Here is a 13,290-nt window from a genome sequence, read left to right on the forward strand (position 1 = left end):
GCTCCCATGCCACCTGCCCCACATGACTAAAATACTAGTGCTGGGAAAACAAATCATTTAAAGCCATATTGCTGAGGAGGACGCCCTCAATATTTTTCAAAATTCTTTTTTTACACGATTATATTGTTCTTTATGAAACCAATATACCCTGCAAAAATCAAGACTCTAGGTACTCTGTACTACTGTAGTACTACTGTAGTTTTGTCAAAATCCGAGATTTTGAATAAAACACAGGAACCATCATTTTATTATTATGATAGAATTATTTTACTCATGCACAATATGTATTTGGCGTGCGGGGCGTTGATCTACACAACTAAGGATCGTACCATAACACAACGGGAGGAGTGATATGTATTGGCGACCGGCGCTGGTAGTAAATACAAATTATATTTGTATTGCCTTAGTTGTTTGGCTCAAAAATAAAAGGGTATATATCATGACAGTAAAAGCTAAAATTTTATGGCAAAGAAATGCTAATCTATTTGGCATGAAAATGTTATACGGCTTTAATGAAATTGTTAATTACATTTTGAAATTCAACATTTTCCTCATCAATTAATTATTGCTTGTTATACATGACCTTACTATTTCTCCACTCAAGCCAGGACTTCAACAGCATAACTGTTTGTCTCACATCCTTGTTGCCATGGTAACAGATCTAATGGGAAAATATTACAAAATTAACTGTATTCATTAGGCATTGAGGTTGTTGTTAAATTAGTGTAGAGCATGCTTGAAATAAGTTGCTATAGCATTGATATAAAGATAAAACCATTATCAATTGGTAGCTCACAGGCAAGTCACAAATAGTGGCACAAATCTGAAGCATTATAATTATGAGTGTACCATAGCGTACTTAACATCTCAGAGAAGGTATTGAATAATTGAAGATGATGCAAAGAACTCAATGCAAAATTTGTTTCAAATCCTAAATAATTGTAAACATACTGGCATTTATCGGTGTTGTCTGAATCTGTGAGATCATTAGGTGACCAATCTCTTGTTTTACAGCACATCGTTGGTATAAACCTTGTATTAAATTTTGCATTCAGGAAATAATCTATTGAAAGGCATTCCTGTCAAGAACGAACGTGTAAAGTTTGTTGACCCGATGATGCATGCATACATGGAGACATTGCAGTGCTAAATATTGATCAGTGTGTATGTGTGTACCAGGTTGTGTAGTATGGGACGTCGTTTTGTGTGTGGGACGTACGCTGTGTGAGGATTCAATCAGAGCTTGGAAATCAAATACATGGATGTAGGAGTGAATATTATCACATGGAATTATTATCACCGGCCGGGGCAATATAATGTGTTAATTCAATTGGATGGTCATTCCGCTATGCATGTATAACAGATTAGATAAAGATAACAAACATCGGCTACGCAGGATTTTATGATGTGTCCGCATCGACCCGCACAGGTGATGTTGTTTTCTGTTTTTAAAGGTTATTTTTAGAATTTTGTTAGTGGAATTTAAATTTATACAGATCAGATGTTCTCTGGGCATTTATTCTATTAAAGCAAGCACATATGGTTGTGATATGGCTTTAAAAAAAAATTACCAAGTGTTGTTGGTTTTAATGTGTAAATATTGATCTCTAGAGAAGGGGTATTCTTATAGAATAAATGATTCAATTTTAGAAGAAAAAGTCAATTTTGATAAAGTGTTACTAAAATACAATATTGGAACCAAATATTTATTTCAAGGCATGATTATTGTAACTTAGTTTTGTCTGAAACACATTTGAGCAAATTGGGTTTTTTTTTGGGGGGGGGGACATAATATTATAATTTACATAACTGAATGATTAACATAAGAATAACAATTAATAAACAGTATGATATTTTTTTAAGTTTAAGCATTATTTTACAATAATAGCGCTGCACATAATGCAATGCCAACTGAGTGAACACAGGCAACAAAAATAGATAATTGATTTCATTATATAAGGTAATTAGTTTAAAGGTAATGCATGGTTGACATTGTGTATTCCAGGTCATTTAAAGTAAAACAAGCTAATCAATTTCATTTCTGCTCCAGCCAACGTCTTTTAATATTTTAAAAACATCATTAAATAACTGATGTTGAGGTACATGTAGAAGAGATATTACTGGTTACAATCATTTATAATTGAATGAATTTCTGTGTATATATTTTGCAGCATGATACACACATCTTTGTGATTTGAAAAGAAACCTCATCATTGGGCAACAAAAAAAAGTGACTGACCCAGATTTTGCATTTTGGTGATCTTTTTGTTTTTGCTGTATGGATGTTTGCTGTTTTTTTGTTTGTTTTTTGTTGTTTTTTTAGTTTTTTTCAAAAGCAGGGGTGTGAGAGTTAAGATTAAAATTTGAATTTAGACTTAAGGGATCCAAAATGAGCGTTTATTGCATTTAGACAGTATTTTTTGTGGGACATGAGAGCACCTCAGACCTATCAATTGCATTCTGAATACTGAAGCATGTCTTTCTGATATCAAATAATTTTCATTTTTTAAAATCACAATATAATACAAATTTTATGACAAATTATAAAAATTTGATATTTTTCAAATTTTGATATATAACAGTCCTCGGTAAATTATATAAATCGAATGATATATTCTTAAAGTGTATGTAGCAGGGAGGAAAAGCCGACGGTCAATTGAAAATTTTGACCTTTCATATTGAAGATATGGATTTTTTTTCCCAAAAAGACCTAATTTTTTTGGGTGTTTTGGGAAAAAAAAATCCATATCTTCAATACTGAAAGGTCAAAATGTTCAATTGATCGTCGGCTTTTCATCCCACCTACATACATCGTTAAGTATAAATCATCAGATTTATAAAGTTTACTTCAAGTACTGTTAAATATCAAAAATATCAATTTGTAATGATTTGCCATAAAATGTGTATTAAATTGCGAATTTCAAAAAATGAAAATTATTTGATATCAGAATGACATTCTTCGTGTTCAGAATGCAATTCGATATGTCTGATGTGCTCTAATGTCCCAAAATAAATACTGTCCAAACGTTCATACCCCAGCCCTTAATGATCTTGATTTTTATTGCTTTTTCTGCACTTCCTCTGCACAAACCTGAGCTTTCCAAATTTCAGACTCTGTGGTCACTCACACCCCTGAAAAGTAGATTAATTTTGAAAGAACAAATGTGAGCAAAGCACTTGAAATAATTGCACAGATTTTGATGATTTTTAAAGGTAATTTGCAAAATTACAAAGCCTGACCAAGTGACCCTACTTGACAGGTCCATTCACCCATAATATAGAAAAGGTGTCTTTTCAGTGCATATTGCCTAGGCATTAAAACCCTAGCATTAAAAAGGTATGTTCTAGACAATGTGCATTTTGTTTTTAGCAACTAAAATTCATGATTTTTTTGAAGAAATTCATGAGGAAATCATGCCAAAACTTATGGCAAAATATCTGAAGAAATCATTTCCATTTAGTTTTACACACATATCTGAAATTACAAAATTTACCATCAAACTTACTGGTGATGGATTTGATCCGGCAAGGGAATTAATTGACATTCATTGATTTTTGGTATTAGTGGCCTTTTAAAGGTTGGAAGAAAGAAAACATGAAAAGTAATATGTTGAAAGCTCAGCCATATATCAGGCAATTAGGCGACAAAAAAAAAATGAAAACCTGTATGTTTTTTTGGTTTTTTTTTAATGATCCAAAAAATCACCAAAATCGGTCAATATTTGCAATAAAAATTGTTCCTGAAATTGTGGAAATTTGGGTCGGTATTCATTTATACAGGAAAATGTTTTCCCAATTTGTTCAAAATCAAGGTCGGTCGGGCCCATAGAGTGTATAATAATCATTATGGAGAAAAAAAGGAAAACAGGGGAGTAATGTGGGGGGGGGTCAGCTCACTCAGCTGCCCTCTCTGGCCTAAAATACCAGGGCAATATTGTCCAAATGATGTAGTGTACATCATCCTTTGGCCTGATTTTAGGCAATTAATTGTCCTAATTTTGACCCATTTTAGAGTTAAAAATTGCATATTTGGCACGATCCAGTAAAGTAATTTTAGTAGCTGATCAACGGGACGATTTGCACATTTTTCCCTCTTAGCTCAGTATCCCCGGTATACCCCTGTGAAGAAGTCACAATCATCAGTACCAGAAAAGTGTATACATGTAGTCTATAAAAATAAAAAATTCCTTTAAAAAGGAACAGGGCAAGCAAATGAGGAACTGTCAAGATAGTAGTTTCCCAATTCCTAGCAATAATACATTATAAATGTGCAATTATGTTGTCTTCATAGCCAGCCTGACAGTGTGCCATTAAGTATATCATTGAATGTGCAATTGGCAGTTCTCATTGAATGTACATATATTTCCTCTAAAAGTGCATTGACTGTATTACACTCACTGTATACTAAGTATCAGGTGGATACTACATACTGATAAGAAAATTGGATACACCGATTGAGTGTGCAAGCTTTCCTACAATGATAATAAGTGATTAATAGAATATTGCATTCTCAGGAGGTTATCATTGGAATGATAATGGCTGACTTGGCTTAGGAAGGTCTACAATGTCTAATATTAACCTACCATATTTAATCTAATTAGTGCCTCACCCCAAATAAGTACCCCCTACAGAATATTTTGAGTGACAAACTGTCTAAGCACCCCCTTTTCAATGCACCTGTACCCGGGACCTGTACACACCTGTACTAAAATTACATCAAGTGTGTGAATAAAATTTAACAATCTTTACTTGGAATTATGATGATTTTAGATACATTGTGTTTTGAATGTTTATGCATGTAAAATGCCAGTTGTATTTTTCATAATTTTAATTAGTGTTCCCTAGAAATGACTGATTTAAGTACACAGGTGCTAATTAGGTTGAATAAGGTACTCCAGTGAGATTTTTTAAAATGGAATTCAATGTTTGTGATTTTTTTTTTACAGTTCAGACTTAAAGTCCCATTCAGTGATCCCAGCGAATGTGTAAAAAAATGTTTTTTAAAATAAATTGCTTAAAAGTGAAGGATAAGTCATTCAAATTGTCATTTGAATTTTTGAAATGAAAAATTTGGCAAAAAATGAAGAAAACAACAGTATTGATGAAGTTGAAGTCCCATTCAAATACATGTAGCTAATTTATATACTGTCAGTATATAAATTACAGATTCATGTAAAATGTGTTAAATTTTGTCTTAAATACACAGCTTTCAGCTGAACCACTAACAGGCTATGTTAGCACATCTATGACAATGACAAAGGCACCGCAATCTGAATTTTGATAATTTTTACGATCGTCCAGATGAGCAAATCACAGAATGGGCCTTTAACTTTTTATATCCATGCATATGGTTTCAAATCAATAAATACATTTCAATCCGACGTGGGTCAAAAACATTTATGCAGACTTTTAATTTCACATATCTTAAGTTAGTCGCAAAATGGTGAAACTATAAAAACTGCAAAAAAATGTCATATAATGCATTAAATGGTAAGGGATGCACCATTAGATTCTCAGGGTGGGGGTAGGAAGTTTTTCAAAAAAAAAACTTCACCCACTACATGAGCACAAAAAAAAACTTTCCCTACCAACACACACACAAAAAAAAAATTCCCCCACCTAACTGTGTATAAATGCATGAAATAAAAAAATAAAAAAAAAACACAGCGAAAAATAAAAAACCTTCGCCAAAAAAAATTTCTTTCCCCGACCCCAACTTCCTACCCCCCTGAGTATCAAATGGTGCGTCCCTAATGGGTGAGAATTGAGTCTCTGTAATTAATTCTAAAATTTAATACTTTGGTTGATGTACACAATACATTTTGCTCTTATGTTTCTTCTCTAAATACTTTTATTATATCTTTGACCTAAGTTGAATAGGGAGGAGTATGAACAAACAGTTTGCATTTGAATTGGATAGTACAACTCCAGGTCCTATGTCTTTGTAATGATAATAAAAAGTGCATCATTGATAAAGGCAATTATCAAGGAAAGTGATTAATAACTGCCCTGGGATGTCCATCAGTGTACATGTATATACTCATTAATTTGAACATACATAATTGCATATAGGCCTATATTAAAAACTGTATGAGACAAAATTGACAGTAACTATATAGTTCCTTGAACTTCCTTGCAATGATACAAATATACAAAACAACAACTGTTACAGCATTACCAGCAGACCTGTTTGCAGGATTTCTTTTGTAATCTCCAAAATGTGGACCTTTTCCACCAAAACAATTGCTTGTATGTAGAAAGTAGACTTAACCCCCCCCCCCCCAAAAAAAGACTTTTTAAGGCTATGATGAACAGTTAACATTTAAAAGTGGCCCCTTTATTAATTTTTCATTCTAATTTGGTACCTCTTGAACTTTTTAACCCTGAAAAGTGGATTTTGATTTTCATCAGGGACTTTTTTGGGTGAAGTTCAGACCAGTATATACAATCAGATAAAAACTGATGGAGCCTGATATAGCAATCAGGGAGTTACCTACTGAAAATGTGTACCTGACATACATGTCCACCTTGACTAAAAACTTTGTACTTTGACACTTTAATGATACATTAGGCCAATGATAAATAATTGTATGGGTAGGGTTTCCTGATCAACCATAGCTCAGGACCCAGGCCCAAAACATGTTGAGGCATCTGAGAGACCAACCATAGCTCAGGACCCAGACCCAAAACATGTTGAGGCCTCTGGAAGCAAGTTGGAGCAACAATAACAAAGGTCGCCACACCTGTCACAACTTACTATCAGAGGAACTATAGAGATGTTCAAGTTTGAGATAGCTTGCATTGTTTATCACGCAAAAATAAATCACTATAAATGAAATGATTTTGTGATTGACCGACTCAACTTTTCCAGCAGCATGGAACCATAACCAAATTTATTTTTCCATGGCCTTACAGTGGCATGACAAGCTATGACACAGCATTCAAACATTTCACACACTTAATTTCACATTTACTAGATTTGTTAAAATTGTACCAAGATGCAGCGTAAAAACCGGTCTTACACCAGCTTAGGATTTGTGCGATCTTACACCAACATAGGATTTATAAGAAAAAGACGGACTCGTTCATTGAAAGCAATCAAAGTTGGTGGCTGCAAACAAGAGGAAGATAGTGGTGTCTGGCATGAGCTGAATAGTGCATTGGACTCTGTTGATGGTATGTTATTTTGATCAGATTGGGAGAGTTAATGCTGTGTTGTGATTCCTAATGAGTAGCTTAACCTGATTATTGTGCCATCTGGGAATAGGTAGTTTGTTTATTATGATGTTCAAAACACATACTCACTGGTAAATAGGCAATGTATGTTTTGAGATGCAGCCAAACAATTTGCAGATTCTTTATTTATTCTGTTCTATTCAAATCTTGTAAACTAAGTATTCAGTGTTGTTGTATTTTTCAGCAAAGTGTTTATTTTAACTTTGATCCAGTATTATTTTTAGTTGACTCGTTGTTTGCACTATGTGGCTGGAATCATAGACCCTATAAGCTATAAGCCTAATCTTCATCTCTAATTCTCTGTAGTGACAAAAATGTAGGCATTAATTTTAATGTGAGTGAGAGTAATCAATCTCTTAACAGCTCTCCTGAACATCCTCAGGAGAGTGATGAGTTGCTCACCTGAAATTCTTCAAAATCATGTTGTTCAATCTAGACCTACATCCCTACTCTGACAGCTCTCCTGAACATCATCAGGAGAGTGATATGGTGATTCGCCTGGAATTCTTCTAGGTCACTCAGTGATGTTCAATATTATCATGATTATATCAATCACCTATCTCTCGAGAACATCACCAGAGTTGAAGTATGTGTAGATCCCCTACAATTTTCTAAAGTCAAAGCCTGAAAATTTCAAAATGTTCACAATTATTAAGCCCTAATAGGCCTATTCATTGCCAAGCCTCGAAATAAGCAGGCACCCAGGAACCATTTACCCAATGGTAATAACATTTTGGCTCCTGGTCCACACCAAAATCAAGTGAACCAAAATTTTTTTTAAAACAAAAATTAGAGCATGGTAGTTGAACCGGTTTTTGTATTTAATGTGTGCATACTGTGCAATTAAAATCTAAATGACTCCTAGCTCTTTAAAAATGGCTCCTGGTTCACTAGATAATCACAGATCTGCTTATTTCCAGGCTTGTTCATTGCCACTGACCAATTACCAGTATTTCATGTCAGAATAGTGTAATTTATTCTTACAACTAATGTAGGAAAAATCTTTTGTATTTGATTATCTATTATAAATGGGTCCTGATGCAATTATTGTACTCTTTGGGCCGGTTTCACAAAGCATGGTCAGGTTTCCTTAGCCATCAGGCTTAAGACCAATTAGTCCTATACAGTGCTTACAATTTCATATCACACATCACCTAGAAATATCAATCAATAAAATGGATTCCTATTGGTAGGGCTAGCCTGCTGGCTTAGGAAGTCTGACCACTAGCCAAGCTTCAAGAAATCGGACCTTTGAGTTTAACTTTACCAGGCTACCAGGAAAGTGCCTTACCACCCTGGTTAAACTTTTCCTAGACAAAACAAACCATAATTCATAATGCCAAAATAGCTCAATCAGTTCCTTTTCAAAACTCCGCTATTTATTCATTAATATCAACTGAACCATAACAAGTCACCAGAGCCACACAAGCTGTGACAACCAGTGTTCAATACCTGTGTTACATAAAATAGCAACAACTCTGTGTACAACAAAAGCTAGCAGAGAAGTGAAACATTTCAAAGCTACCAAAATGCTTCAAGTTCCAATTTGGGCCACACCACCGGCTCGGAATAGGAGTAAGAGCATGGGAGTCATAAGGATTCTTGAACATTTGAAATCGTATAAAGACACAAGTAAATGTGAGAAGGAAGATGAGTATCAAAGGGATCGAAGATCGGCTAGTTTCTGTGTTATTGAGGATGGTATGTAGACCTATATGGTTAAAAATGTGGTACTGGTACTGGTAGTAGATTTCTATGCAAGTTTTATTTCCTGGAGTTTTGCCAACCTGCTTGCATATGCCTTTTATAAAGTGGAAATTTCACTTGGTTGATTATTTTGTTCAGTTTTGGATAGAGAATGTAAAGTTGTATATAGCATTTGCATTAGTCACGTCTACAACAAAGTAAACATTTTGACTATAAATAACCAAGAGTTTGTCATGGATTTTGGTGATTTTCAAGTGCATGATTAATTAATGAAGCTTTAATTAAAGCCATATTGTAACATTTTCAAACAAAATAGATTAGCATTTCTTTGCCATAAAATGTTAGCTTTTACTCTCAGATATATCCCCTTTTATTTTTGAGCCGAACAACTACGGCAAAGCAAAGAAAATGGGAATTTACTACCACTCCTTCGGTCATGTTGTGGTACGACCCTTTGTTGTGTATATCACCGCTCGCATTACGCCGTGTAATGCATTTCTGTGTGTTATGAACATCGTGTATGCATTCAACTAATAATTCCATCGTAATAATAAAGCCGGTTCTGGCGTGTTATTCAAAATCTCGGATTTTGACCAAACTACAGCACCTAGAGTCTTGATTTTTGCAGGGTATATTGGTTTAATAAAGTACAATTTAATCGTGTAAAAAAAGGAATTTTAAAAATTCAGTGAGGGCGTCTTCCTCAGCAAATGTTATAATATGGCTTTAAGTTGGGGGGGGGGAAGTATACTCATATATATAACTTATATGGGGATGGGATGTGTCACTCTATAGAGGGTCACTTTTTGCAAGAAAACCTTAAACATGAGCCCTGATTTGAGAAAAAGAATCTCTAAACATGGGTCCTGATTTGAAAACAAAATTGTCAAACACTGTCAAATCAGTGGGTTTTTTTTTTTTGTAAAAAAAAATCCCCAATCCTGAGTCCCTGTCCAAACGAAATTCAAGTACCCCTGCAGGGGAAACTACCATATCATGATTGTTGTATCACTTGTAGATTTTGTTGTGGGAGAGAATTTGGATCATTCTGATACTACATGTAGCATGTTGTGTAGCTTAGTGTGCTTACATTGTGGTTGCTATTTTCATCATGTTGATCTTCTACGACTTCTAGAGGCTAGAATTTGGTAAGGTGAAAGTATTTGGAACACTGCCAAGCCATTTTAAATGTGTTAAAGTGAGTTTTATACATGTAAACAGTTAGCACTTTTGTGCATTTCCAGAACCTGATCAAATAACTTTATACAGACAAATTACATCCTGGTTGATACTACCATAGGCAATATTAGTGATAATCATGTAGCAAAAATGTCATGAATATAAAACAATTCCAGAAAATGTTTTAATGTAAGACAAACAAAAGAATACTGACCAAAATTTTGGATTTTCAGAAAAAAAGTGTTTTTTTTTCTGTGTTAAAATCCTTGCTACTGAAATGGCTAAGACACAATTAAATGCAATTTAATGAACAAATGAATGGAAGTTAAAAGGAGGAAATGGGAGTTTGAAATATTCTGTGTTTGGCTTCTGGTTAAAGGCTTTACTTATAGTTTATATATGTACAGTTTTAATATAGAAAATAATTACAATGCAGAAGTTTGTGAAATTTGTGGTTTTGTCTAAATGCAGTATACATAATGTGAATTTCAAACGCTTCAGATCTGTATGTAGCAGCTTACTGCAGCTGTAACTCAAAATTTTTGTGGATCTCACACATCACAGGTTTTGAATAGAAAATTACTGAATTCTGATCAGTTCTTCCCGGTATGACTTTGATTGCAAGTTCATTAGCTCTCTTAATTCTATAAACTAAAATTCTGTCATTTTGTTTTTGTTTTTTGAGAAACTGTTGACCCATTGCAAGAGCTTGGAAGTGTGTGTAAAAGTAGGCTTATCCAATTTGTTACTGTTATATAGTTTGACCTGTATTCAATTAAACGGTTTTTTGTGTAAATGTACTGTACATGTATTTCTTTTCACCAAATCTTACTTGGGTCACACCAAAAATTGCCATTTTTATGTAAGCCTCTCTGATTTGATAACTTTTGATACAGGCTGGATGTATAAAAGTGCAATAGAACTTTGATTTGATCATAACATTCCCAATTGTACAACCTCATGTTGTAATTTCTGCATAATAGCAAATGTTAAATTACTATAATATATCCCTATGTAACCTTTGAAGCACCCTGTATCATTTGTGAAGTGTCCTGCATGATTTGCTGACTGGGGAAATTACGTCGAAATGGCAAAAAACAACTTTGCTCTGCAGGAAAGTATGGCATGATTTAGTCATTATTATACTAAAGGAGCAGTTTATATATAGATATCAATGAAATTCTTAGAAAGTAATTCCTTGGCTCTGTGCACTGTTCTGCAGGTATGAGCCAGTTGAGGTAAAAGATGATGTTGTAAGTCTTTGTAAGTTTTTAAAATACATTTTTAAGAACATGTTAAGGGATCTAAAATGAGCGTTTATTGCGTTTCGACAGTATTTTTTGTGGGACATGAGAGCACCTCAGACCTATCGAATTGCATTCTGAATACGAAGCATGTCTTTCTGATATCAAATAATATTCATTTTTTGAAAATCACAATATAATACAAATTTTATGACAAATTATAAAAATTTGATATTTTTCAAATGTTTGATATATAACAGTCCTCGGCAAATTATACAAATCTAATGATATATTCTTAAAGTGTATGTAGCAGGAGGAAAAGCCGACGGTCAATTGAAAATTTTGACCTTTCATATTGAAGATATGGATTTTTTCCCAAAAAGACCTAATTTTTTTTGTGTTTTGGGAAAAAAATCGATATCTTCAATACGAAAGGTCAAAATTTTCAATTGATCGTCGGCTTTTCATCCCACCTACATACACTTTTTAAATATAAATCATCAGATTTATAAAGTTTACTTCAAGTACTGTTAAATATCAAAAATATCAATTTTAATGATTTGCCATAAAATGTGTATTAAATTGCGAATTTCAAAAATCAAAATTATTTGATATCAGAATGACTTTCTTCGTATTCAGAATGCAATTCGATATGTCTGATGTGCTCTAATGTCCCAAAATAAATACTGTCCAAACGTTCATACCCCAGCCCTTAAAGAACCATTGAATTTGCAAGTGTGTGTAAGTGGTGAGGTATTTGAATTCCTCATAATTTTGACAATAAGTAAGGTCATAGCATAACTTTTTTCTGTGCTATTGTGAAGATCTGGAATATATTGTAACGCTCACCGGTAGTATACTTAACATGGTTAAGCACAATATTATGATGCACGGTCATAATAGTGCAATGCATCTAAGGGTCAGTATTAGTTAACTTTGGTTCCTATGGTAACTAGCAGAAACATGACCTGCTTATTATTACAAACTACCGGAGAAGTACTTGGGTCAATAGACCAATCACAAGATCAATGGATCTAGTAGTTTGGGATAATAAGTACGTCATTCTGCGCTTGCGCAATAGGTCCATAAAAGTGTATATAAAGGGACAGAAATTGCCAACAAGCATGCAATCACGGTTGCATCTCAACTGCAGGACAGTCAAGCCAGCTCCGGAGGCGGTCGAATACCACAGTCTACACAGTATCCAGTCCCTCGAATAGGAGAACCAGTACCGAAGACCTACTAGGCTAATATTACGGAGGTTCTCCCGGGAAGGATACAGGGCCGACAAATGGTATACACCCGCCTCCTTCGAGCCAGTACATATAAGAGTTCCCCATAGTCCACCAGTCTATGTGAAATCTCCCCTAATAAATAACCAAGATATAGCAATAGTAAATGCACAGTTTCCGCCTTCTTATTGTTGCAGAGTATTATTATATACATCCTAGTGTACCCCTACTTGTGGCCTAACCGCGAGGTATCGACGTTACAATATTAAGAATTATCCAAAATTAGCATCACCTTGAATTACTATCTAAAAGTGCATTAACTCATAAGTTATGTATACACTTGTATTATTTGTTTTATGATCAGACCATTGACCAAAATCAATAACATTTGATAAATTGGTCTGTATCAAGCCATGGTGAATTTTTGACAGATTTGAACCTTGGAACTCAAAATTGTTAAACCACACTCTTATCATTTGTAATTAGTTCAACAAAAATAGATGTTTGGTTTTATCCTAAATAAATAATTAACTTTGCTGTTATCGTTGTGAAGACTAGCCTTCATTATATTGATTTCAAAGAGTACAGGTTTGTCAAATGATGTCTGCATTTACTAAATATTGGCCATTTTGAATTATATCAATTAATTTGTTTCATCTGGACTTAGTGTCTTTGAAGCCAAGATGTTTTCA

At 34.0% G+C, this 13,290-nt stretch overlaps 1 protein-coding gene across 3 annotated transcripts in view; it reads left to right on the top strand.

Moving 5' to 3' along the window:
* Positions 1 to 13,290, top strand: part of LOC140158613 (transmembrane and coiled-coil domains protein 2-like) — an 81,548-nt gene that overhangs the window by 16,346 nt on the left and 51,912 nt on the right. The window contains exon 1 of one of the 3 annotated variants that reach the window (XM_072181774.1): positions 8,704 to 8,937. The exons of 1 other annotated variant lie outside the window; for it this stretch is intronic. In XM_072181774.1, coding sequence (XP_072037875.1) covers positions 8,766 to 8,937 — 172 coding nt within the window. In that variant the 5' untranslated portion in view covers positions 8,704 to 8,765. Of the gene's footprint in view, positions 1 to 8,703; positions 8,938 to 13,290 lie in introns of those variants that run through there. One more of the 3 variants, XM_072181775.1, reaches the window with a different exon arrangement.

This window comes from Amphiura filiformis, chromosome 8, assembly GCF_039555335.1.
Source record: "Amphiura filiformis chromosome 8, Afil_fr2py, whole genome shotgun sequence".
Taxonomy (NCBI): domain Eukaryota; kingdom Metazoa; phylum Echinodermata; class Ophiuroidea; order Amphilepidida; family Amphiuridae; genus Amphiura; species Amphiura filiformis.